Here is a 25,326-nt window from a genome sequence, read left to right as displayed (position 1 = left end):
GAAAAGTGGAACTTGGATGTTGAGCTTGAGTTGAACCTCAAGAAAATATAACAGTAAACCAAGTTTTCAATAAAGCCATAAGACCTAATTAAGAAAAAGATAACGTAGATTGCAGTCCAGAAGAACTGGCTATTTGATGCATGAGATTTAGCTAGCTAGTGGAGAATGCTGCTGAGAAAACAGTTTTTAAAATACTACTCTATATTCAAGGTACTCTTTATCCTTATTTAAACAAAGTTAATCTTCTCTTAAAATTTTTTTAAAGGCCCAAGATTCCTACCAAACTCCTCAGAATCCTGGAATTGTACCCCGTCCTAGTGAACTTTATTATAGTAAAATTGGTCCTGCTTTGAAAGCAGTTGGACTTAGTCTGGATGTGTCCCGACGGGATTGGCCCCTTCATGTAATGAAGGCAGTGTTAGAAGAGTTAATGGAGGCCACGCCCCCAAATCTCCTTGCTAAAGAGCTTTGGTCATCATGTACCACCCCTGATGAGTGGTGGAGAGTCACACAGGTATGTGTTTTGTTTTGGGCTGTCATCAGTATTATTCTTTGCCTGCGTCCTGTCTTGTCTTGTTCACCACCCTCCTGCCGCCCCTCTAGAATTGGTAGTTTGAGACCTGTATTTGAATCTTATATTACCTTTATTTTTATGAGGCGTGGCCATGACTGTATGAAGGCAGAATGAAGGGGGTTATGGATGAAATGAAAAGTGGAATAAAAACTTTAGAAAGGGAAAAACTAGAGAGACTGAAGAACAGTTGTTTTTTTTAAGTCCTGCATTCTGTTGATGATAAAGTAGAACCAGCAAGGACCTCAGTGTTGTGTGCTGCTGCTCACCAAAGTCTGTGATCACATGTAGCATCCCTGAAGAGTGCCAGCTATTTATTTAGAAATAAGGGAGTAGGATTGTGGGGGTTTATAAATTTTAGAGAATCAAGACCATGTTGGAAGGAAATTTGCTAATAATGCCTAACTTGCTCCCCCCACCCCCTCTTCTTTAGTCTTATGCCAGATCTACTGCAGTCATGTCTATGGTCGGATACATAATTGGCCTTGGAGATAGACATCTGGATAATGTTCTCATAGATATGACGACTGGAGAGGTTGTTCACATAGATTACAATGTTTGCTTTGAAAAAGGTAAAATTAAAGTGGATTTTTATATAAGGGTGGAATATATTTTGGTGAAAGTACAAAAATATAATGATTTGTCTTTTCAAGGTAAAAGCCTTAGAGTTCCTGAGAAAGTACCTTTTCGAATGACACAGAACATTGAAACCGCACTGGGTGTAACTGGAGTAGAAGGTGTTTTTAGGCTTTCGTGTGAGCAGGTATGTGGTTTTCTCTTGCGTAGTGTACCTGTTACATTAGCAAGTTCTGTGGAATGAAAAGCTACATTTTAATGAGGAAACTTTTGGCAAAACTTAATTAAAAGTTTTCTGAAAACAGGTTCTACACATTATGCGGCGTGGCAGGGAGACTCTGCTGACGCTGCTAGAGGCCTTTGTATATGACCCCCTGGTGGACTGGACAGCTGGGGGTGAGGCTGGGTTTGCTGGTGCCGTCTATGGTGGAGGGGGCCAGCAGGCTGAGAGCAAGCAGAGCAAGAGAGAGATGGAACGAGAGATCACTCGCAGCCTTTTTTCTTCAAGAGTAGCTGAAATTAAGGTGAGGCCAGTAGTAAGTCATTGTCCCTTTTTTGTTAATAGTTAACAAGACCAGGGAATTCCTTGGTGGTCCAGTGGCTAGGACCTGGTGGTTTTGCTGCCAGGGCCTGGGTTCCAGCCCTCCTCAGGGAACTAAGATCCTGTGAGCTGTGTAGTGCCACTGAAAAAAAAAGGTTAACAGGTCCATAAAAAAAGTAAGACTCTAGTGTATGGTATTGAAATGGCCATGAAGTAGGGCAGTTTGCTGTGATCGTTTGCTAAGAAATGCTCACATGAAAAGACACATAGTCACACTCCCACATGGGAGGTAGGTTAATAATTTGAAAAATATTATACCTTTTTTAGTATACTGAATGTGTTTGCCAGTGACTGTTTTAAGTGTTCTTTAACTGGATAGTCTCTTTGATTTTAATTGGATAGTCTCCTCCTTCTACATATAGCCAGTGATGCTGATCCTGCTTTGTGTGGCATGGTGGTAACTGCATGTTATTGTGGAATTGAGTCTTCATTTATGGCCATGTGAATTGATTGCATTAGTTATCTTTATAAAAATGCAGGTGATCCACACTGGCTTTGTTGAGATTTAAGTGTAATAGCATGTGCAGAATGTTCTTCTAACATGATCCTTTTGGCATACATCCTCATACCTCACAGTCGCCCCTATAAGAATCTTCCTAATTATATCTTTTTACAGGTGAACTGGTTTAAAAACAGGGATGAGATGCTGGTTGTACTTCCCAAGCTGGACAGCAGTTTAGATGAATACCTGAGCTTGCAAGAGCAACTAACAGATGTGGAGAAACTTCAGGGCAAACTGCTGGAAGAAATTGAATTTCTAGAAGGAGCTGAAGGAGTGGATCATCCTTCTCATACTCTGCAACACAGGTTTAAAACAAGTGTTGAACTTGTAATTTATCTTTATTCCATTAAGGAGAACTTTTGTATTTGTATGAACATTATCAACTTGAATTAGAATTGCTGCAGCAACTCACATATGAATAATCAAAGCTCTTGCAAGAACTGCAGTTTTGAAGTACTTACAGAATTCACTTAAATTTTCAGCTTCATTGTATTTAGATGTTTGAGTTACTATGGGAGATGGTGGACATAGTGGTTAGAACTGTGAACTTGGATTCAGAAAATCTGGGGTTTATTTTTTTCCTCTGCATTTTATGTCTGAATCCTTATTATTTGTATGGTGGATTTTGTCCACATGGCCAAGTTTTTTTGAGCTTTGATCTAAGTGAGTGAACCTCGCACAGAGTGGGTGCCTAGCTCAGTGAAGGGTGGTTAAATGTGGAAGTGCCAGACACTGCAGGAGATGCTGAGATCCTGAGATTACAGAGATCTGTCTTCCAGTCTCAGTCTTCCGCACTTCAAATAACTCTGGTAAATGTAGAATTTTGTTTAAAATGTTGTGAGTATAGTTAGGGGACTATAGCGTCAGGAAAAAAACCAGAGGAGGAAACAACGTTTGAGTGGTATCCTCAAGATTGAAAAGGAACTTACCAGGCTCAAGTATGAGCAAAATATACTTTTAGAGTGATGAAAATTCCCAGCAGTCAATTAAAATTTTTTCCTTCCATTAGGTATTCTGAACACACTCAACTACAGACTCAGCAGAGAGCTGTTCAGGAAGCAATCCAGGTGAAGCTGAATGAATTTGAACAGTGGATAACACACTATCAGGCTGCATTCAGTAATTTGGAAGCGACGCAGCTGGCCAGTTTGCTTCAGGAGATAAGCACGCAGATGGACCTTGGTATGTTAGATGTACATGTGAGCATGTGAGTTTTGTTGTTATGTGTTTATGTGTAGAGTTCTGATTTGTACTCCCTTTCAATGACTGCTGATTTGAAATGGCTTCAGTGTGATGGATAATTATCTTTTACTGAAAGGTCCTCCCAGCTACGTGCCGGCAACAGCCTTTCTGCAGAATGCTGGCCAGGCCCACTTGATTAGCCAGTGTGAGCAGCTAGAGGGGGAGGTTGGCGCCCTCCTGCAGCAGAGGCGCTCGGTCCTGCGAGGCTGTCTGGAGCAGCTGCATCACTACGCAACCGTTGCTCTGCAGTATCCAAAGGCCATATTTCAGAAACATCGAATTGAGCAGTGGAAGACCTGGATGGAAGAGCTCATCTGTAATACCACAGTAGAACGCTGTCAGGAACTCTACAGGAAGTAAGTTAATCACTCTCGATTTTCTTTACTTCTCATTGGGACTGGAAGCAAGGTTGTGTTCACATTTTCAATTGCATAGTATTTCATTTTCTGAAAGAAATGATTGATGGAATTTGAATGGAGTCACTTTCTTGTGGTTTTAAGAGGGTTTAAACTCTTGTTTTCCTTTATAAGACAGTGGTTTTTGTAATTAGTTCAAATGTATCTCACTCTTAGATAAAATGTATCTAAGAGTGGTGGGATCAGGTAAAGAGAGCTGAATTCACATATTGATTCTGTCACTCAAGTCATCTTTAGAAGTTACTTTTGCTCTTGAGACGTTCTCTGTAAAATGGAAATAATGATTTCTGCTCTTCAAAGTTTGAGTATCAAATATAGTATTCCATCTTGTCTTTTTTAGTACTTTGTAAGGTGTGAACTTCCCTTTCAAGCCCTTCTTTCTCTTTCTTAAAGATATGAAATGCAGTATGCGCCCCAGCCACCCCCAACAGTGTGTCAGTTCATCACGGCCACTGAGATGACCCTGCAGCGGTATGCAGCAGACATCAACAGCCGACTTATTAGACAGGTGGAACGCTTGAAACAGGAAGCTGTCACTGTACCTGTCTGTGAAGATCAGTTGAAAGAAATTGAACGTTGTATCAAAGTTTTCCTTCATGAGAATGGAGAGGAAGGGTCTTTGAGTCTAGCAAGTGTTATTATTTCTGCCCTTTGTACTCTCACAAGGTGAGTTAGCTGACGTATTATTGAGATTATTTCACTGTCCTGTGAACATTGATGCTTATCGAGAGTTCATGTGTTTTTTGGTTGATCCCAAACTTAAGGTATCCTTGTACTTTCATTAGTCTTGCCCAGTGTAAGACTGCTTTATTATTATTATTTTTCTCCCAGATTTTGAGGTATCCTATTTGTGTGTGTTCCACTAAATTGGTTTCACTGTACAAATACTTACCTCATTCAGGCGTAACCTAATGATGGAAGGTGCAGCGTCGAGTGCTGGAGAGCAGCTGGTTGATCTGACTTCTCGGGATGGAGCCTGGTTCTTGGAGGAGCTCTGCAGCATGAGCGGAAATGTCACATGCCTGGTTCAGTTACTGAAGCAGTGTCACTTAGTGCCACAAGACTTAGATATTCCTAACCCCATGGAAGCATCTGAGGCAGTTCATTTGGCTAATGGTGTATACACCTCACTTCAGGTGAGCACTTCTAAATTAGCTTAAATTTTGTAAGTTTGTTTTAAATGTTGAGTGTTGTATTTTTTATCTCTGGTTCTGAAAAGCAGTTTGACTTCCTCAGCCTTTAATGTTGCTTTATCTAAACTCAGGAAGCATTAAAATAGGTTTCTCATGTATTTACAGGAATTAAATTCAAATTTCCGGCAAATCATATTTCCAGAAGCACTGAGATGTTTAATGAAAGGAGAGTACACGTTAGAAAGTATGCTTCGTGAGCTGGACAGTCTTATTGAGCAGACGACTGATGGTGTTCCTCTGCAGACTCTAGTTGAATCTCTTCAAGCCTATTTAAGAAATGCAGCTATGGGACTTGAGGAAGAAACACATGCTCATTACATCGATGTTGCCAGGCAAGTGAATGCTAAGCTGTGCTGTTTTCTTGTGAAAGAGTTGGGAAGCCAGATACGTTTTCTGAGCTCTTATTTTACTGTAAGCTTACTTTTAATTTTTAGAGCAGATATATATATAAACACTTGTAAGTTTTCTCTGCCCTTGGCTGTGCTGGGTCTTCATTGCTGCTCAGGCTTTTCTCTAGTTGTGGCAAGCAGGGGCTGTTCTGTAGTTGCGGTGGCTCCAGCTTCTCATTGCCGTGGCTTCTCTTGTGGAGCTTGGGCTCTAGGGCACATGGGCTTCAGTGGCTGTGGCTTGTGGCCTCGGTAATTGCAGTTCCTGGCCTCTGGAGCACAGGCTCAATAGTTGTGCTGCATGGGCGTAGTTGCTCCAAGGCATGTGGAATCTTCCCAGATCAGACATGCAACCCGTATATCCTGTATTAGCAGGTGGATTCCTTACCACTGAGCCACTAGGGAAGCCTCAGTAATACCTTTTTAAAAATACTTTTATTTGGGGGAATTCCTTGGTGATCCAATGGTTAGGATTCTGCACTTGCGAAGGGTGCAGGTTCAGTCCCTGGTAGATTCTGCAAGCTGTACGGCATGGCTAAAACAAACAAAACCAAAACAACATCTCCCGTTCCGTCCCCCGCTCCCCCCCAAAAAAGCAAAAAAAAACCCCTTTTATTTGGAAATAATTACAAATTCATAGGAAGTTGTATTTTTAAAATAAAACGTTGTTCAGGGATGTCTTATGTAGCCTTCATCCCTCCTCGAGTGTAGCGTCTTGCATACCTGTGGTATAGTAGCAACACCATGAAATGGACTTTGATACAGTCCACAGAGCTTACTCAGGTTTCACCAGTTACATGTGTACTTGTGTGTGTGTGTGGTTTTGTTACATACACACACATATTCTTTAAAGGCTGTAATTTTTACTATATTTGTGCTCACACACAAAGTGGAATGTGTTATTTTTTAAGCCAGCACTTGGAATTCAATGGGAGCATCTGAGCCAGTTTAGCTTGCTAATGGGGTATACACGTCACTTCAGGTGAACACTTGTTAGCTTAAGTTTTATAAGTTTATTTTGGGTATTGAACTTTGTATTTCTCAACTCTTAGATCTAGGAAAACAATTTTGAAACATGTAGAGGTTGAACAGTTTCTTCAGCCATGCAGTGTACCCAAAGCTAAACCCTAAGCCCCTTTGTCCCTTGTGATTCAGGGCCTCTTTCTTTGGCATTCTGTCCAGTTGCTGTCAGAAAATATAATTGAGAGAAGCAATGAATTGACCCACCATACTTCCTCCCATGGGAAAATTACAAGATATAAGAAAGCAGAGAGAACAGTATAATGAACCCCCATTTCACCACCTTCAGTAATTATCTGCACTGTGATTAATCCTGCCCCCCACCCCTTTTTTTTTTTTGCTTCTGGTTAATCTTGTTTAAATTGTACTGCCCTGGTACTTTGAAGCAAATACCTTTTCATTCTTAAACTGCAGGAGAATTAATGTAGACTTATTTTCTTAAGAGGCCCTTATTTCATAAGAAAAGGTAACAACTCCTTAATGTTTTCTTTTATCCTGCATTCAAAATTTTCCTATTTTCTCATGTTTCTTTTAGTTGTTTTATCATAAAGTTTAAAAAACAAGTGTAATTAGTATAGGATAAACATTTTTCAGCTAAATAATGAGATTATTTGCACAAGAGCTTTATCATAAAGTTCCTAGCATTATTTTAAAAGTTAGATGCTAAGTCTGTACACTTTTCTTTCTCAGAAAAGTTCAGCCCTTACTTTTCCTTGATGTCTAATCTAGATTCCCTTTACTCTCAAATAGAGGAATGTTTACTTCCATGTAAGCACTGGGTGACAGACTTCATGTTTGATTCTACTACAGCCTGTATGTATCTTGTGTTAGAGAAACTTTTTGGTAATCTAAATGAAAATTTTATACCATCATATAGCTCTTTTTCCATTATAAATTTCTCTGATAGCTTAACACTTATATAAGATGTTTAACATGGTGCTTGGATACATAAACACTATGCAAGTCTTAAGTTAATTATAATGTGAGAGCAAATGTCTCAAGACCTGCCTTCAAACTATGCATTATTCAAAACTCAGCATGCCAAAAAGGATAGCTGTTTCCATTCACTGTCTGTAGCTGACTGTCCTGTGACAGTAGTGTGAAGATACTTGACAACTTTTGCTAGGTCCACCAGCTTTAGAATTGTGTGCCTCTTGATTTTTTTTTTGATATTGGAAGTGTATAATGTTCTGTATATAAAGAGATACTGTAATATTTTATATAGTTCTTTTAAAACTGTCATAACTTCAGTTTGCATAAAATTTAATCACATGAACAATGGCTAATAACACTCCTTCCTTCATAAAAAGACTTTTTCCCTAGACTCTGCATACTAGCTGTAAGACTTGTTGATCTTAACGTTTCCCCCCAAATATATTACTGTTTAGGAATGGTTTTAACTCCTTTTTCTTTTCCTCTAGAATGCTTCATGCTCAGTATGGTGAATTAATCCAACCAAGAAATGGTTCAGTTGATGAAACACCAAAAATGTCAGCTGGCCAGATGCTTTTGGTAGCATTTGATGGCATGTTTGCCCAAGTTGAGACTGCTTTTGGCTTATTAGTTGAAAAGGTAAATAATTGACCTGGTTTGATAAATAATGCAAGTGTAGTAAAGTAGTTGTTCTGTGTTTGAAGAGTGGAGAAATGAACTTTCTTTTCTTTCATTTACATAGCTAAATAAGATGGAAATTCCTATAGCTTGGCGAAAGATTGACATTATACGGGAAGCCAGGAGCACTCAGGTCAATTTTTTTGATGATGATAATCACCGACAGGTGCTGGAAGAGATCTTCTTTCTAAAACGACTACAGACAATTAAAGAGTTCTTTCGGCTCTGTGGTACCTTTTCTAAAACTTTGTCAGGTAATATTTCACACTTAAGCCGGATTTAGTTGTACTTTGGAGGGAAATGGGATAGAGTAGGCTTAATTTAACTGTAAATTAAAATCTTAAATTCATGCTGTCTTCAAATTCTTAAGTTAGCTTTGTCACCTTATTTTAGTATTGTATGAAATACTTAAAGAAAAATTTCCTTTTTTAGGATCAAGTTCACTTGAAGATCAGAATACTGTAAATGGGCCTGTACAGATTGTCAATGTGAAAACCCTTTTTAGAAACTCTTGTTTCAGTGAAGACCAGATGGCCAAACCAATAAAGGCATTCACAGCTGACTTTGTGCGGCAGCTCCTGATTGGACTCCCGAACCAAGCCCTGGGCCTCACACTGTGCAGCTTCATCAGTGCTCTAGGGGTAGACATCATTGCACAGGTGGAGGCGAAGGATTTTGGTGCTGAAAGCAAAGTGTCTGTTGATGATCTGTGTAAGAAAGCAGTGGAGCACAACATCCAGATCGGGAAGTTCTCTCAGCTGGTCATGAACAGGGCGACTGTGCTGGCGAGCTCCTACGACACTGCCTGGAAGAAGCACGACTTGGTGCGCAGGCTGGAGACCAGCATCTCCTCCTGCAAGACAAGCCTGCAGCGCGTCCAGCTGCATATCGCCATGTTTCAAGTACGTATTTCTCTCCATAACGGGGTTTGTCCTCAGTGTAGGAATTTGAAAAGCTGGGAGATTAATGTAGAACAATATAAAGAAGAGAAAATTTAAACTTCCCAAATTGTGCCAGCCCAGAACAAACACAGCTTTAACATTTCTGTAACATTTCTTGTCTACGTAGTTGTGATCGTTTTATGTTTATAGTTTGTGTCCTTTTAATTCGTTTCCATCAGTGTTTTATGGTTAGTGTTATCGTTAAATATTACTTGTAAATGTAATTTTTTTCTTTTAATTGGAGTATAATTGCTTTACAACACTGTGTTCATTTCTGCTGTCCAACAGAGTGAATTCTGTGCGTGTGCATATATCCCGTCCCTATTGAGCCTCCCTGTCCCCCACCCTGTAAATGTGATTTCTAATAATGGAACGTATTTGTTAGGTGTATATATTCTGTGTGTACTAACATAATTATTTCCAAAGTGACATCTGTTTCCCTGAATGTCTAAGCTCTCTGCATACAACCTGTTGTCATTTGGGAACTATTTTTTAGAAGCCTGTTTTTGTCCTTGTTTGTTTTGGGGCAGTACAGACTTTGGGAGTGAGATAGATTTGGATTCGGATATATGAACTTACCTTTAACCTCCCTTAAGATCTGATTTCCTTACCTGTAGAATGGGGACAGTACTCTCCAAAAGGTTGATGACTGTGTGAATTAAAAATGATGATCTGGGACTTCCCTGGTGACACAGTGGGTAAGAATCCAGCTGCTAATGCAGGGAACACGGATTTGATCCCTGGTCTGGGAAGATTCCACATGCCTTGGAGTAACTAACTACTGAGCAGCTAACCACTGTGTGCCACAGCTGCTGATCCCACGCGCTGCAGCTTCTGCAGCTCGCGTGCCCTGGGACCTGTGCTCTGCAACAAGGGAGGCCACTGCAGCTAGGGAAAGCCCGCGCAGCAGCAAAGACCCAGCACTCCCAAAAATGAATACTTTAAAAAAAAAAAGTGATCTGTGTAAGACCATAAGTACAGTATAAATTACAGATTTTTTTTCTTATTTCTTTACTTCAGAGGCTTCAAGATTGTCAGTAGCTTGACAAGTTGTGACTCATGGAGTAGCATTGGGACTGTAGTATCCGGGTTCTGGTTTGGCCCAAACACTGGTTACTTTGTATCATTTATATTGAAGCCACTTCCCAAGAGTGGAATTGGTGGGGCATGGAACCAGTATATTTTTCTCTTTGCAATTTTCTCAATTAGCTGGTTTCTTAGCTCCTAAGTTAAGAAAAGTAATTTATTCAGATTCTGAAGTTGCATTTATTATAGAAACAGTCCATCTAGCACATTGGGATTTTTTTTTTTTTTAATAACATCTATTTTTAAAAGCCTTTATTTATTTACTGGCTGTTTCGGGTCTTTGTTGGCTGTGTGCTAGTTGTGGAGAGCAGAGACTGCCCTCCGTTTGTGGTGCACAGGCTTCTCCTTGCGGCGGCTTCCCTTGTTGCAGAGCACAGGCTCTCGGCACACAGGCCTCAGTAACCGGGGTGCACGGGCTCAGTAGCTGTGGCGCACAGGCTTAGTGGCTCCCTCCACAGCACGTGGGATCTTCCCGGACCACTGTCCCTGGCATTGCGAAGTGGATTCTTAACCACTAGACCCACCAGGGAAACCCCACGTTGGGCTTTCTTGGCATTTATTTTACTTCAAAAGAGTAATGTTGAAAAGGTTTATATAATACATTTTAGAGTTTATTCATTGAAAAAGTTCACAACTATATGGAAAATACAAAAGTCCTTCCAGTTTTGTTCATCTGAACACATTTTAAGCTAGCACAATATATAACTTTAAAATTTCAGCTCAGATGTCCCTTGGCCTTCTGGGGCCACCTTACAGCGTACAAGAGGCTCGCATAAGATGGCTTGATCCTCTGCCATCAGTTCCCTGCACCTTTCTGTCATTCTGTCCCTTGTAGGTTCACTAGAGAATTCTTTCTTTGACTGCTGCCGTCGTTTCTCTCAGTTACTTGCTTAGCTCCCATGCTGGGCAATTCTTCTACCTACTGTGCTTATTCCAGCCTCTGAACTGGAGATTATATTTTCGGAGGATTGTGTAGGAAACTTTTACTTAGACTAGGAAATGCCTTCAGAATTGCTATTTAAATACTGCATATCAGTGATCCAAGGAATTTATCAGCCATTCTCTACCTCAGGAAATTTTCCATCTGGTTAATTCTTTTATTGTGTTTCTGTTACTCTTCCCTGCCCACCCTGCCCTGCTGCAACTGGACTTTTTACCTCCTCCCCCAGTCCTTCCCCTAGTGTCACTTCCCCTCTCTTGATTTTTTCTGTGCTTACTTTATTGCATTTCTTTTTCTTTTTCTTTGAACAGTGGCAGCATGAAGATCTCCTTATCAATAGACCACAAGCCATGTCTGTCACCCCTCCCCCTCGTTCTGCCATATTAACCAGCATGAAAAAGAAACTCCATACTCTGAGCCAGATTGAAACTTCAATTGCAACAGTTCAGGTACCTTTTGTCATCTCCTCCTTCTGACACATCTTACTTTTAGAAATGACCTCAACTGTGGTGAAGTGCTCTGTTCAGTCTGTCCTTGGCTTTTAAGTCACAGGAACTTTAATACCTTTTGCACTTTTATTTTTAATTTGTGACTTTTTTTTCTTATCTTCCAAAGTAACGGAATCTTAGCAGTATATTTTGAACTAAGAATAGAGACATACTAAATATTTCAAATTTTTAATGAACTATTTAAGAAGTTTTAATGGTTATTACTGTGCCATTATACATTAACCTTGGTAATGGTAAAAACTTGAATACCAAATTTGTTTCCTGAAAGTTTGGCATATTATTAATATCCATGAAGCTTAGGCCTATCTTCCTTCTATTGTGAAGTTAAAGGAATTTTGTGATATCAAAAGCAGCAGAACATTTTTCTAAACCATTATTTTTGACTTTTTTTGGGTCACATCAGCAAAATATTTAATCTCGTCTTCTTTTTTTAAATAAAAGAAACTGGTCTTGATGATGGTTTTATATACATCTTTGGTATTCTTATATCTCATATATTCAGTAGTAACTGACATTTTTCTGTTTTTATAGTTTAATATTAGTATGATTACAATCACTGTAGTAATTTTAAAATTTTTTTTAATATTTTAAAAATTTTTAATAGAACTTTTCTTGAGCTCACTTCTTTGAAGATTGAGATACCTTTTCTCTACAGCATATTAGTTCTAGTTTTCACTTTAGAGACTGAACTCAGGCCCTTTCTGATTCTAGAGGTGTCTGTGTGAGTGAGCGGTGGAGGGGAAGAGTATTGGGAACTCCGCCACTTGAAATGTTGAATACATAATGAAGCAACTTTGTTATGTAAAACCTTCGTATTGTGATAATCTGGCTGGATTTTTTTTACCATTATTCATAAACATTTACATTTGTGGGGATCTGATTTTCATCTTTTACTATCAAAGATATAAATGGACTTTCTCATGGATTGCATATATAGTGCAGTGGGAATTTGGTATGACAGGGTTTTTTTTTTTTTAAGACTATTTAGAAATGAAAATGAAACTTCTTTCTGCAAAATAAACTGAAAGCCAGTCCTTACCTTCTCAGATATGTTTAGTCTTAAATACTCAATATGAAGTCAAGATTAATTCCAAAAGGTGACAGTTTGTTAAAGATGTTTTCTAAGTTATGTATGCCATCCTACTTCTTTTGAATCCCTCTTATTCATATAAAATGCTCAACAGATAGGAAGTGGAGTCCTATTCACTGAGATTCTGCTGGCTTTTATAGGAGAAACTGGCAGCACTTGAAGCAAGTATTGAACAGCGACTCAAATGGGCAGGTGGTGCCAACCCTGCCCTGGCACCTGTACTACAGGATTTTGAAGCAACAATAGCTGAAAGAAGAAATCTTGTCCTTAAGGAGAGCCAAAGAGCAAGTCAGGTATGGGCACCTGTGTGTGCCATCTTGTTTTCAATTACAGGATTATATAACTGATTACATAATCAGGCACAACACTGAACCAACAGGATTCCCATATCCTGTATATCCATTGCCAGAATTTAATAATTATCAACTCAAGTCCTACTTTATTTCCTCTATACTTCCTACTCCCTATCCTAAATTTAATGGTAATCTCAAATATTATATCATTTTATCTGTAAATATTTCAGTATGTATATATAAAGATGAGAACTAGTTAGTAACATAATCACAGTACTATCACTGTACCTTGAAAGATGTCCTTAATGTTGTCAAATAACCAGTCAGTGTTTTCTGATCTAAATGGTAAATTGCATAGGAGCAAAGCAGCAGGGGGGGGGCGTTTCGGTTGGAGTTTGGATGTTGCGCAGACAGATTTCAGCGGGGTGTGATGGGCTGTTTATGGAGTGAAACTTCTGTATTAAAAAGAATCATGCGGAAGACATGTTTACCTGACTCTGCTTAGGTGCTCTTTGGCCTTCTCAGACTTGACAGCATCAACCCAAAAGTCTTCATTTATTTACAGCTTTTATAAGAAATGGGTCTGTTTCCCATGAGAGTCATACATTCATGCATTTTCAGGACCTGGTCCTGAATTCTGGAAATGAATAGGTAGTATTATTTTTCTTTCATTAATTGCAATTTTTTCCTCATTGTGATGGTTCCACTCTTTTTCCTCTTCATAGGTCACTTTCCTCTGCAGCAATATCATTCATTTTGAAAGTTTACGAACTAGAACTGCAGAAGCCTTAAACCTGGATGCTGCATTATTTGAACTTATCAAACGGTGTCAGCAAATGTGTTCATTTGCATCACAGTTTAACAGTTCAGTCTCTGAGTTAGAGCTTCGTTTATTACAGAGGGTGGTAAGTCTTGATTCTTGGGAGTGAAGAGATTGGGTAATTTAAATAAGACCAACTACATGCTCTCAAAATCAATATATTCACTAGTCTACGTTTATTGAGCATGTACTGTATATGAGATGTTATGAAGAATTCAAGGATGACTAAATCTTCTTTTATCCCCAAAGGAACTTATTTATACAAATAATGCAGTGAATGAAAAAGTGAAAAGAACTCTCGGAGCTACAAGTAGAATCACTGTAGGGGTTCCTAGGGAAGGAGAGAGACAATAGCAAATGACTCAGATGCACTTTTGAAAGTAGGGTAGCAGACAGAGGACTAGTGGAGGATGAATGCTGGGATATCAAGTTAATAAATTCAGCATTTCTACTCTGTGGGAAGGCTTTAGACTATATATTAGGAGGCTCTGGTTTTATTTTAAAAAGTTACTTACAGTGTCTTTAGGGTCCTAGCTGTGTGTCATCTTTGTTACTCCAAATATATTTTCTTAGGTTTTAAACTAAGCATTTGTTCCCTGTATAATTATGCAGAAAAGTAAAAATCTTAGTTTGTATTTTGTAGATTGTTTAAATTATCAACTATTTTTAAAAATTTATTAAAATTTTTAAGAAAACAACTGTTTTCTAGTGAATTAATCCATGACTCAGCAACTGAGGTTCTTTGTATCAGCTTGAGTTACAAGTGTCTTTTGATGTGATTTTGATGAAAAGAATCTTATATTTTTCTGTCTGATTCTTAAAATCAAACAAACCCTTATTCTGTTTAGGACACGACTCTTGAACATCCTATTGGCAGCTCTGAATGGCTTTTGTCAGCACACAAACAACTGACCCAGGATATGTCTACTCAGAGAGCAATTCAGACAGAGAAAGAGCAACAAATAGAAACAGTCTGTGAAACAATTCAGAATCTGGTTGATAATATAAAGACTGTGCTCACTGGCCATAACCGGCAGCTTGGAGATGTCAAACATCTCCTGAAAGCAATGGCCAAGGTAAGATTAATACCACTGACACATAATTACTCCCCCCTTTTATAAAATTACAAAGAGTTTTATTCATGAGAAAGAAACCTAATTTCTCCAAGGTCATATATCCGGTTTGTCACTGAGTTTATTTGTGTTTTCATCAACTGTCAACTGTTTTTTTTTTTTTGAAGCAGGTAGTAAATAGTATTCTGATTCTGTACACAGAGAAACTGGGGCTTAGAGAAATTGATCTATACAAAGTTACATAACTTATAGAAGAGCTGAAACTTGAACTTGGTCTCACAGAGTATTTAGATCTCTAACTCCCTCCTGCCTCCCAACCCAAATCATATAGTTTGCTTCCAAAATAAATGAAATATTGCCTGTTCTCTCCAGTATTGTATAGAATCTAGATAGTAAAGAAACAGTCCTTAGAAAAGGCTTTATTGTCACAAAACAGTAGATGACTTACGTTTTGAAATTTTTTTTTTTTGGTTGCATCATGTGGCTTGTGGGATCTCAACCAGGGATCAAACCCATGCCCCCCTGCAGTGGGAGCGTGGAGTCCTAACCACTGGACTGCCAGGGAAGTCCCTGGATTTCTTTTTAGTTGGAGTTTTTATTTGTGCTGGAAACAAGATTCCTGTTGAAAAGAAGTTATTAATAAGTTGTAATAAGCAGACTAAATACATTGATATTAAAAAACCACTTATTAACCTGTTATCCAAAAGGTGACTGTCTGAAGAGTAATACTGAAACAAATACCATTTTTCTTAATCATTAAAATATTGATTGTAGGATGAAGAAGCTGCTCTGGCAGATGGTGAAGACGTTCCCTATGAAAACAGTGTTAGGCAGTTCCTGGGTGAATATAAATCATGGCAAGACAACATTCAGACAGTGCTGTTTACATTAGTCCAAGCCATGGGTCAGGTTCGAAGTCAAGAACATGTTGAAATGCTCCAGGAAATAACTCCCACCTTGAAAGAACTGAAAACGCAAAGTCAGAGGTAAGAATGCCTTCAGGCCTGAATTTAAAATGTAAGCAAAACATCTGGTAAAGTAAGTTTTGTTTATTTAATATTTTTTTCAGTTTTGTTCATACTTAACAAGTAGCTATTTGCTGAAGCATTTCATAAATGAGTCATTTTATTTTATATTTCAGTGTCTATAATAATTTAGTGAGTTTTGCATCACCCTTAGTCACCGATGCAACAAATGAATGTTCGAGTCCAACATCGTCTGCTACTTATCAACCATCCTTTGCTGCAGGTAAGACACCTCTATTGAGAAAAACCTATATCTTGACCTGTTAATAATCTACACATAGATGCTAAGATGTTAAAGGGTCTGGTATGTTTATTGGGCTTCCCTGGTGGCTCAGGCTGTAAAGAATCCACCTGCCAATGCAGGAGAAGCAGGAGACGTGGGTTCTATCCCTGGGTCAGGAAGATCCCTTGGAGAAGGGAAAGGCAGCGCACTCCAATATTCTTGGCTGGGAAATCCCATGGACAGAGGACCCTGACAGGCTTTAGACCGTGGGGTTGCAAACAAGTCAGACAGGACTTAGCAAATAAACAACAACAAACATGTTTATAGTCATCATCACCTTTTTAAAGGTTTTCCCCATTAAACCTATTTACAAAAACAGAAATTCTGTCACAGATGTAAAAAACAAACTTATAGTTACCAAGGAGGGGGAAAATTGGGAACTTGGGGTTGACATATACACACCACTATACATGAAATAGATAATGCGAACCTACTGCATAGCACAGGGGCCTCCATTCAGTACTGTGTGATGACCTTTGTGGGAGTAGAACCTAAGACAGAGTGGGTGGGACTGACTCACTTTGCTGGGCGGGAGAAACTGACACGACTTTTATCAACTGTACTCCCATAAAAATGAGTTATTTAAGTGAACAACGGGTTTCCCTAAATGCTTGTCATATTTCAAACTGAACAAATTTTGCCTTTATTTTAAAAGTATTTATGTTAGAGAGTAAAAATACTGTGTGTTCAAATACTGTCTATGATTATAAAATCTATGTCTGTTAGGGAAATATGGGAAATTAATTAATAGGAAAATCTGTAGTTCCATTCCAACTAGAGATAAAACCACTGTGTATTTGTTGACTTCTCTGTGTGCATGCACACACGTGTACAAATTGTATCATTCTGTGACTGTACCTTTCCTTGCCTTTTTCCACATCTAGCTGTTTAAACTGTCTTTTTAGGTGAAGAGCTTTTATTTTAAGGGATAAGGACTTTAAGATTGTAATATCACATCTAGTATCAGGGTTGTCCATTTGCGGTTGATGATTGAAACAGAACTGCCCTGCTCCCCCATTTTCTGTTTACATGTATATTGAGCTACCAACTTTCTCTCTGTAGCAGTCCGAAGCAACACTGGCCAGAAGACTCAGCCTGATGTCATGTCACAGAATGCTAGAAAGCTGATTCAGAAAAATCTGGCTACATCAGCAGATACTCCACCAAGCACCATTCCGGGAACTGGCAAGAGTGTTGCTTGTAGTCCTAAAAAGGCCGTTAGAGACCCTAAGACTGGAAAAGGTAATGAGTTAAAATAAGGACACCTTACGTGTTAAATATTAATACAAAGTGGTGACTTGACTTACACATGTCTCCATTGCCTCATAGCTGTGCAGGAGAGGAACTCGTATGCAGTGAGCGTGTGGAAGAGAGTGAAAGCCAAGCTAGAGGGCCGAGATGTTGATCCGAGTAGGAGGATGTCAGTTGCTGAACAGGTGACCATCTTTTAAACTTGAGCTACGCATTTTAATGCTGCTAAAGCAGTATAGGATTAAAAATTCCCTCACCCCCATCTTTGGTGGCATATTGAGAAATAAGGCATTTAAACCTATTTTCAGGCCTCAGAACATTTTGAATAACACAGCTCCTAGATTGTCAACTCTAACTCTAGCCTGTTAACACTTTCCTTTCTCCCTAGTCCTCTTTTAACCAAAATTTAATCTGTAAAGTGTTCCTGGGTGTCAGTTGGTCTGAAGTTATTACTCTGAAATTTTATCATTAATATTATTAAAATTGTATATATAAATTCAGGAATGAATTCTTTTGCCCACAGCTGTTTATTTTGAAAAGTTTCAAACCTTCAGAAATGTTATAGGAATGCTGATGTATTATATATTCCTTGTCTACAATTGGCAAATTGGTTGTTAATCTTTTATTTGCCTAATCTTTCTGTGTAACACTTCTTGCCTAAGTACTTTGTCTCCCAAACAAAACATTGTAATAATATATAGCTATGATATATAGCTGCGATATAATTATAAAATTATCAACTCAGAAAACTTAACACTGGTGTTAATATTGACTGCTATCCACCATTGAGTCCATATTTAGGTTTCTCCAGTTATCTTCAGATATCCTTTTTGACTTAGCCACCCCCACCCATACAGAATTTAGTCAAAACTTATGCTGAAGTTCATATACTTGTTCCAGTTTTAATTTCCATTTGATGTCTAGAACAGTTCCCAAGCCTTTTCTTTTATGACATTTATATTTTTGATGTGTCCAGACCACTTGGTTTGCAGAATGTGCCTCAGTTTATATTTGTCTGATATTTTATTTATATCATAGCATTTTTGGCAAGACTACTTTGCCAGTGATGTTTTCTTAGAATTTTACATCATTGAATGTGTGTCTGTTTGTGCCATCTTTGTTATTAAGTTAGAGCACTTCGTCAAGGGTAATGTTCTCCTGAATTCTCCATTACACCTTTGCCTTTTCTTCTGTGGGGTAAAAATCTGAGACTTGTGAATATCCTATTTTTAATGGCTTGGCATCCATAATTCACATCAGCAAGAAAATATTTTTTTAAATTTTAAACACTGTTAGATCTCTATAATGGATCTGAGCTTAAGCTCTTCTTGGTTAAGAGTCATTCTTTAGACAGGGTATGTCAAATTTGTCAAAAACCCTGGACAGTGTTCTGGGTCTAGGGGTATCTTTGCTTCAGAAACTTTCTGGTAGGTTAATGGGTTGTGTGCTTTCATGACTGCATCTTAGGTCTCTGTCCATTTTATTTATTTGAATGATGCTTAGCTTTTGTGCTTTTTATTCTGATAGTTAAGTTTTATATAAAAAAATGTTAAATGGCTCACAGGAATAGGGTAAGTATAGAGTTCTTTGCACACAACTGTTGTAGGTTGTAATTCAGCAGCCATATAGTGAGCATTTACTATATAATTGGACCCTGATGGATGCTCTGGATAGAAAAATGATTGTATCTCTTACTATAAAAGAATATTTAGCTGAGTCGGAATCAGCAGATGTTTGCTGAGTATCAAACTGTGTTCCAGAATCTGCTGGGCACTTTTCAGTTCACCTAAGCATTTGTCCAGTGAATTCACATGTTTAATCCCAAGAACACCTGTGAGGTCAGTGGCACTCTTTCTCCATCTAAGGATTTGTAAGGCTCAAAGGGGATTGTGACTTTCCCAAGACACACATTTGTAAGTTACAGCATTAGGAGGGAAGCTCAGGTTATGTAACTTCTTCCCACCATGACAACTGCACATCTTTGGGTAATTAATTTGGGTGATAAGAAACTTAAACAGTTCATGTAACTCAGATAAGAATCATGCTCTTTCAAGTTTTAAATGGCTTTAAATTCTGTCCTGCCCATTTTTACAGGTTGACTATGTCATTAAGGAAGCAACTAATCTAGATAACTTGGCTCAGCTGTATGAAGGTTGGACAGCCTGGGTATGAATGGCAAGACAGTAGATGAGTCTGGTTAAGCGAGGTCAGACATCCACCAGAATCAACTCAGCCTCAGGCATCCAAAGCCACACCACAGTCGGTGGTGATGCAACTGGGGGCTTACTCTGAGGAAACCTAGGAAATCTCGGTGCGCTAGGGAAGTGAATCCTGCAGGACAGCTGCACTCAGGGATATGCCCAACACCATGGCCTGCCAACCCCAGGGTCAAGGGTGAAAGCAAGCAAGCAAGCTCACCGCCTGAACACGGAGATTGTCTTTCTGCCACAGAACAGCTGCAGACGTGTCAGGAGGTTAGCTGCAGAAAGAGATCGGGATGCCGCGGAGCACAGTGATTTGGAACTCCATTCCACCTGACCCCGTGTGTACAATCCAGGAAAAAAACCCCGCTCAGAAACAGAGGAAACTGGGGCCGCGAAGAAATCACAGCCAAGGAAGATTTGATGCATTCAGATTCTTGCATAACACTTGTTGCTTAGCAACAGTACTGGTCGGGTTGACCAGTAAGTACAAAAAAAGTCTATGCGATATGAATTTCAGAAATGGACTGAAGAAGGAGAGCTATGTAACAGATACACTACATTGGAAGAACTTACTTCTGAAATGAAGGGAAAAAAACCCACCCCATCGTCCTCCTCCCCACCCCCCACCATCTGCCCATTTCCCCCTTTACCTGATCTAGTAGATTAGCCATCTTTCACATTCACTTTTATTTCAATCCTTATATTTCATGTACTTCATCTCGATGCTGTTAACTTATATTTGGAGTGATAAACAGAAAATTTTCCAAAACCACTGATAACATGGAAAATGCAAGGATTGTTTAAAGGTCTGATGATCACATACAAAATGTAATTCTGGTTATTTAAGTCATATCTGTGATTCTATCATGTACAGTTTCCAGAATTGTCACTGTGCATTCAAAAGTAATGAATCTAACAGACATTAGATTTAATGTACACTCCCCTTTGCTTATAGTGTACATTTTTGAGAGGTCATTCAAATTTTCCCTCTTCTGTGATTGCTGTAGTTTCTTCATAGAAAGTAGCTAATCCAATGTAATCTTTTACCTTTTTAAAAACCAGGATAGAGTACCTATTAGTTTTACATTGTTGATGACAGATTAACAATAAAGTGATGTTCTGGTGGAGGTAGAGTGAAATGTTTTTTTTAATTTAGTTTTCTCATTTGATACTTTTAATTTACAAGTAAATTAAAAGTGCTTTAGTTTACCTGGCCTTTTAGGACATATACATGAAACATGAGCAAAAAGTAAGAACCACCAACATCTTTTATTAAGTTCCATTATTAGTGTGTGAAGTACTTTGATTTTTGCACAGTTTTAATAGTTCAGTAGTAAATTCATGATCAAGGTTTCCTTAAATTTAGCATTGCATTTCAGTACTGACTGTGTAAGCTCAATTGTTGATCCAAAATAAAAATCCAGACTAGAATAGGATTCCTAAAATCACGTATCGACACAGAGTAGAAGAGGATTAAAATCTTGATTGAGTACATTTTCCCTGCAATTTAGAGATTAGGGCTATGATCACTTTCTAGTTGCCAGTCTTCACAGACAAACTTGAAAGGAATTAAGGAAAAATTTCACATAGTTCTGGCCTTTCCTGTATTCCGATTGCCACATTAATCGGTAATCTTTAAATACTCATGGGAGAATGCATTTCAGTATCAGTGCTCTAATACTTTGACAGGTATTATAAGAAAGGTGATATTTTTGAATACCCATGTGTCTAATAAGTTAAGGAACCTAGTGCATCAAATTTTATTTTCTTCATTCATTTTGAACCTTATTTTCACAATCAAAACAACCTATCGGAATAATAATGCCATATTGTGTTTTGCACACTGCTTTATTTCCTAGAGGCTGTTGCACTCATCAGTTGATTACCTCTACTAAGATTAGTCTTTCAACAACATTCTTTGTCACAAGGAAGAACTTTTATTACAGTGATAAAACCAGTTCACACTAGTTTGTCCTTATAGACAGTAATCAGAAATTGCTGCTTCTTTGGCAAAGAAGAAAAATGAAATAGGTGAATTTTATTGCCTGTGAATTTCAGGCTTCAGAGGTACCTGGCACCTTATCCTAGCGAAAACAAAACAGCTTTACATGAAAAACATGTGCCTCTGCTGAATTATCCATCACTTTTATTTTAAAATGATCCCTCAGAGAATAGTGTGACATATACATGTTTGGTTGTAGGGCAGATATGCGTGATTGATGACTTCAAAGCTTGCTCTTTGCTGCATTCTGGACAACAAGACCTCAGTCTGTACTCTTTGGCTGCTTCTGGGGGAGTCATTTGACAAGTAGCCTTGTCATTTTGAACTGTTAAAAGAGAACTCAACAGTTAGGAGATTGAATCAGCAGTAAAAGGCTTTGGTCATACAGCAGATTCAGAAGACAGGTCTATATTTTGGTGATTATCTTGTAAAATGTGAAGTTCAGAGTGCTATGGTTATGAAGTCATACATCTTTGATAATACAGAAATAACCTGTGGAAAACCAGGGGTCTGCTTCCTCCCTCCCTTCTCCTGTCCCCCATCCCCTCTCCCACCTTCCTCCTTCCTCTTCCTCCCCACCCCGACTTCTGCACTCTCTCTTATGCTCTCCCCCCCCCCCCCTTTCTTAAGATTCAGGGGGTACAGAATAACTTAACAACCTCTACAATTTGATGTACCCTTGGAAATTGAAGTTTATCATAAGTGTTTTGCTGTCTTTAATTTTCTAGAATTGCCTGAATTTTAGTTGCTTTCTCTATAAAGCTGTGGAGGCTTAGTAGTCTATGGAGCTGTCAGTATTTCTCTTTTACTCTGTTTCTTTGCTGTGTCTTGCAGTATCTCATTATTTCTGGTCATGAGTTCTTCACATAGTTTGCTAGATGAGTATTCTTTTGTGTCTGGCACTTGTGAGTTGTTTGAGTTGTTTGAGATACGTGAGGTTTCTGTGTGAGAACTGATAATCAAGCTCTTGATCTGCTCCCCTAAATTGCTCTTTTAGGGCCCAAACCCCAGGTTCAGGGTTGAGGGTTTGTAATACAAAGAAAAACTTCCATCACTGCCCTTAACACTTGCCTCTGTTATCTAAGTGTCGTATGTGGTGTTCTTAATGTCCAGTGTTTGGTGTTACCTGCATTGTTTTTGTTTTTAATTGTTGTTCTGATGTGTGAAATTTAAGGAAAGAGCCATTAAAAAAATTCCAAGCAGGGCAATGCAAGTACAGCCAAATATTAGAGTTGATGTGCAATCTTAGGTCCTTTTAAATCTGTTGTGATATAGGCAGTACTTTGAGAAGTCTTCCTGGCCTATTTTCCTCTACATATTTGTAATTACTCTGGGGCTTACTTGTTTTGGCAGTACTAAAAGCAAAGGAGCTGGTTCTTCTTTTCTCCCAGTTCTTTTCATATTAAAGAAGGCGCCTACAATTAGCCTGTTAGCTTCTGTTCATATATATAAAAAAAAAAATCAGTGAATGTTTTTCTGTTAGCACATTGAAGTACCTTTGTTTTACATAAAACCAGATACATATGAAAACCAATGACCTTCCATTCTGTATCTTGAGCTTGTAAAATTCCAGTAATTTAGAGCTAGGACTTTTCCCCTCTTAACTCTAGGAGGTAGACTATGTTAATAAAAGGATCGCTTAAAGAAGGCAGATTTTTTTCACTATGTGGGTTATATTAGAAAGATTCCTCCTATGGGGAAAAACTAACATAAAATTTCCAAACACTGAGGAAGGAAATCCACTGTATTATGAACCCGGAAGGGTTTGTTGCACTTTTCCTGCTTTTTTTAAGGCCTGGGTAACAATATCACCATCTCTTTTTTACAAAAGGGCAAATGAACTGCAATTGAGAGAAGCTTTATCGGTTCAGTGGTTAGTTGTACAACATGAACCATGTAGCCTCTTGCTTTCCATGGGGATTTGGGCTTACTAGGGAAGAAGCTGTTTGTTGTGCTGTTGGAAAAGTGTCATAAAATTAGCTTGACTTTGGAAGATGATAAACTTAACTGAATGTTCTGAAATGCAGACTTGCAGAATGTATGTCTTTCAAAACAGGCTTTTTTTTTTTTTTTCCCTCCTCGACAGTCCAAGTTTCAGCTCCTGTTTAAAGTTCTTTTATTTTTCCGGTTTAAATTTTCCTTGTATTTCCACCTGTAATGTCAATGGCAACATCACACTTCACTTGTTAATTTACTTTACCCTTGTTATATAAGAGCAAATTGAGTTGAACTGAATCTTCCTTGTTCTAGTAACATTGTATAAATAAAGTGGCTTCTCTGTACAAAAGGTTGTAATGCCTCCTGATGGATATAATTTTGTGATTGTATTTAAGATTAAAAGTTGAATAAATCACACCAGCTTCCTGAAAATGCTCATAATGCATCTTTTGGAAAACAAAAGTACATGGCCTACTTTGTGCATATTTGTGTTAACATGGCAAAGATTGTATGAAATACCTGTTTTTCAGAAAATAAAGTCTTAAAAGACGTAGCATTTAAGCTCTGAATTTGTTGAAGTAGTTTCCAGAAAACTTAATTTTGGAGTATGGCTAGCTTTTTTAAAGCATTAATACCTCCAAAAGTTTAAAAAGTTGATTCTAAAAAAAATGTATTTTACATGTTCTAATATTTTTGAATAGAAGTGGAAATTTTACTTCAAAGTTCTTAGTATTAAGGCACAATTTATTAAGCTTCATTTTGTATATCTTTAAAAACTTCTGTAGATTATTATTGACATATATTCCCTGGTGTGTGGTGTGTAAAAGCTCTGAAGGAAAACAATATCCAGCTTGTTTGAATATCTGGAAATCAGATTGCATTTGTTGCTGCCAGATTCTGTAGGAGGATCTGTTCAGTCATCTGATACATTTCAAAAGCTCACATCCTGCCTTTGTAGTACCCCCCAAAAAAATAGCCAACCAACCCAAAACTCCAAAGGAAGCTACACCAAGTGCTGGCTGGGATTTTTAGTAATTAGGGCAATTGGAAATTTAGTTAAGGACCTTATTTCAGTGCCTTAGGCTGTTAAGTTGTAAATAAGTCTGGGAACGTGTTCCTTGAGTAACAAGGAGAACTGTGCTGTTTTAAATCAGTTTCTTTAGTTTTTTTCACCTACTTCAATTTCACAAGCTGATGTTGAAGTCTTTCTTCTGAAGTTGTACATAGAGAACTTGGGTTAAAACCAGGCACATTCTGTAACAAAAACTGATTTCCCAAAGTACAAAAGGCAGGTTTTAAAGTCTAATAACCCCACACCTCTCCCTTTGGAAGAGGATATTACTGTGCCTGTAGCAAGGTTTTGCACGCAGTGCTCTATATATTCACTATGTGGCTGCTGATTGGGACATTTTTTCTTTTGAATAGGTAGAGGAGGGCCTGCTCCTCACACTTTATATAAAGTCTCCCAAAATGGGGTATACCAATTGGCTGCATTTTCCCTACATAAACACTCCCCCCCACCCCCACCCCAACGTTTCCAAAAGCGGCATTTGATTGAAAAGTCTCCTTCCCTTACAAAGCGCCCCCACCCTGCCCTGCCCCGCAGGGTTTATACCTGATCAGATGCTTATTTTTTTTTTAAAGTTCAATGGCAAATTTCATACCTTTTTGTGATATTCACAATGCCTCTGTCCCCCTAGTTTTCTTAGGGGCAGCATGTGGTCTGTAGCTGTGTTGGCTCACATTTCTTTAT

General features: G+C 38.4%; 1 protein-coding gene across 3 annotated transcripts in view; it reads left to right on the top strand.

Annotated features, from left to right (window-relative positions):
- SMG1 (SMG1 nonsense mediated mRNA decay associated PI3K related kinase) overlaps positions 1 to 24,126 on the top strand; it is a 97,509-nt gene extending 73,383 nt beyond the window's left edge. For 2 of the 3 annotated variants that reach the window (XM_043455937.1, XM_043455938.1), the window contains 21 exons: positions 266 to 514; positions 1,005 to 1,334; positions 1,453 to 1,671; positions 2,365 to 2,555; positions 3,260 to 3,432; positions 3,569 to 3,848; positions 4,302 to 4,574; positions 4,810 to 5,044; positions 5,207 to 5,433; positions 7,929 to 8,079; positions 8,183 to 8,372; positions 8,551 to 9,020; positions 11,397 to 11,534; positions 12,825 to 12,977; positions 13,703 to 13,882; positions 14,646 to 14,873; positions 15,645 to 15,856; positions 16,012 to 16,118; positions 17,241 to 17,420; positions 17,508 to 17,614; positions 19,524 to 24,126. In XM_043455937.1, the coding sequence (XP_043311872.1) occupies positions 266 to 514; positions 1,005 to 1,334; positions 1,453 to 1,671; positions 2,365 to 2,555; positions 3,260 to 3,432; positions 3,569 to 3,848; positions 4,302 to 4,574; positions 4,810 to 5,044; positions 5,207 to 5,433; positions 7,929 to 8,079; positions 8,183 to 8,372; positions 8,551 to 9,020; positions 11,397 to 11,534; positions 12,825 to 12,977; positions 13,703 to 13,882; positions 14,646 to 14,873; positions 15,645 to 15,856; positions 16,012 to 16,118; positions 17,241 to 17,420; positions 17,508 to 17,614; positions 19,524 to 19,601 (4,371 nt within the window). In that variant the 3' untranslated portion in view covers positions 19,602 to 24,126. The remainder of the gene's footprint in view (positions 1 to 265; positions 515 to 1,004; positions 1,335 to 1,452; positions 1,672 to 2,364; positions 2,556 to 3,259; positions 3,433 to 3,568; positions 3,849 to 4,301; positions 4,575 to 4,809; positions 5,045 to 5,206; positions 5,434 to 7,928; positions 8,080 to 8,182; positions 8,373 to 8,550; positions 9,021 to 11,396; positions 11,535 to 12,824; positions 12,978 to 13,702; positions 13,883 to 14,645; positions 14,874 to 15,644; positions 15,857 to 16,011; positions 16,119 to 17,240; positions 17,421 to 17,507; positions 17,615 to 19,523) is intronic. The other variant, XM_043455940.1, reaches the window with a different exon arrangement.
- Positions 24,127 to 25,326: the final 1,200 nt, after the last annotated feature.

The sequence above is a fragment of the Cervus canadensis genome, chromosome 32, assembly GCF_019320065.1.
Source record: "Cervus canadensis isolate Bull #8, Minnesota chromosome 32, ASM1932006v1, whole genome shotgun sequence".
Taxonomy (NCBI): Eukaryota; Metazoa; Chordata; class Mammalia; order Artiodactyla; family Cervidae; genus Cervus; species Cervus canadensis.
This window is presented reverse-complemented; position numbering and strand designations above follow the sequence as displayed.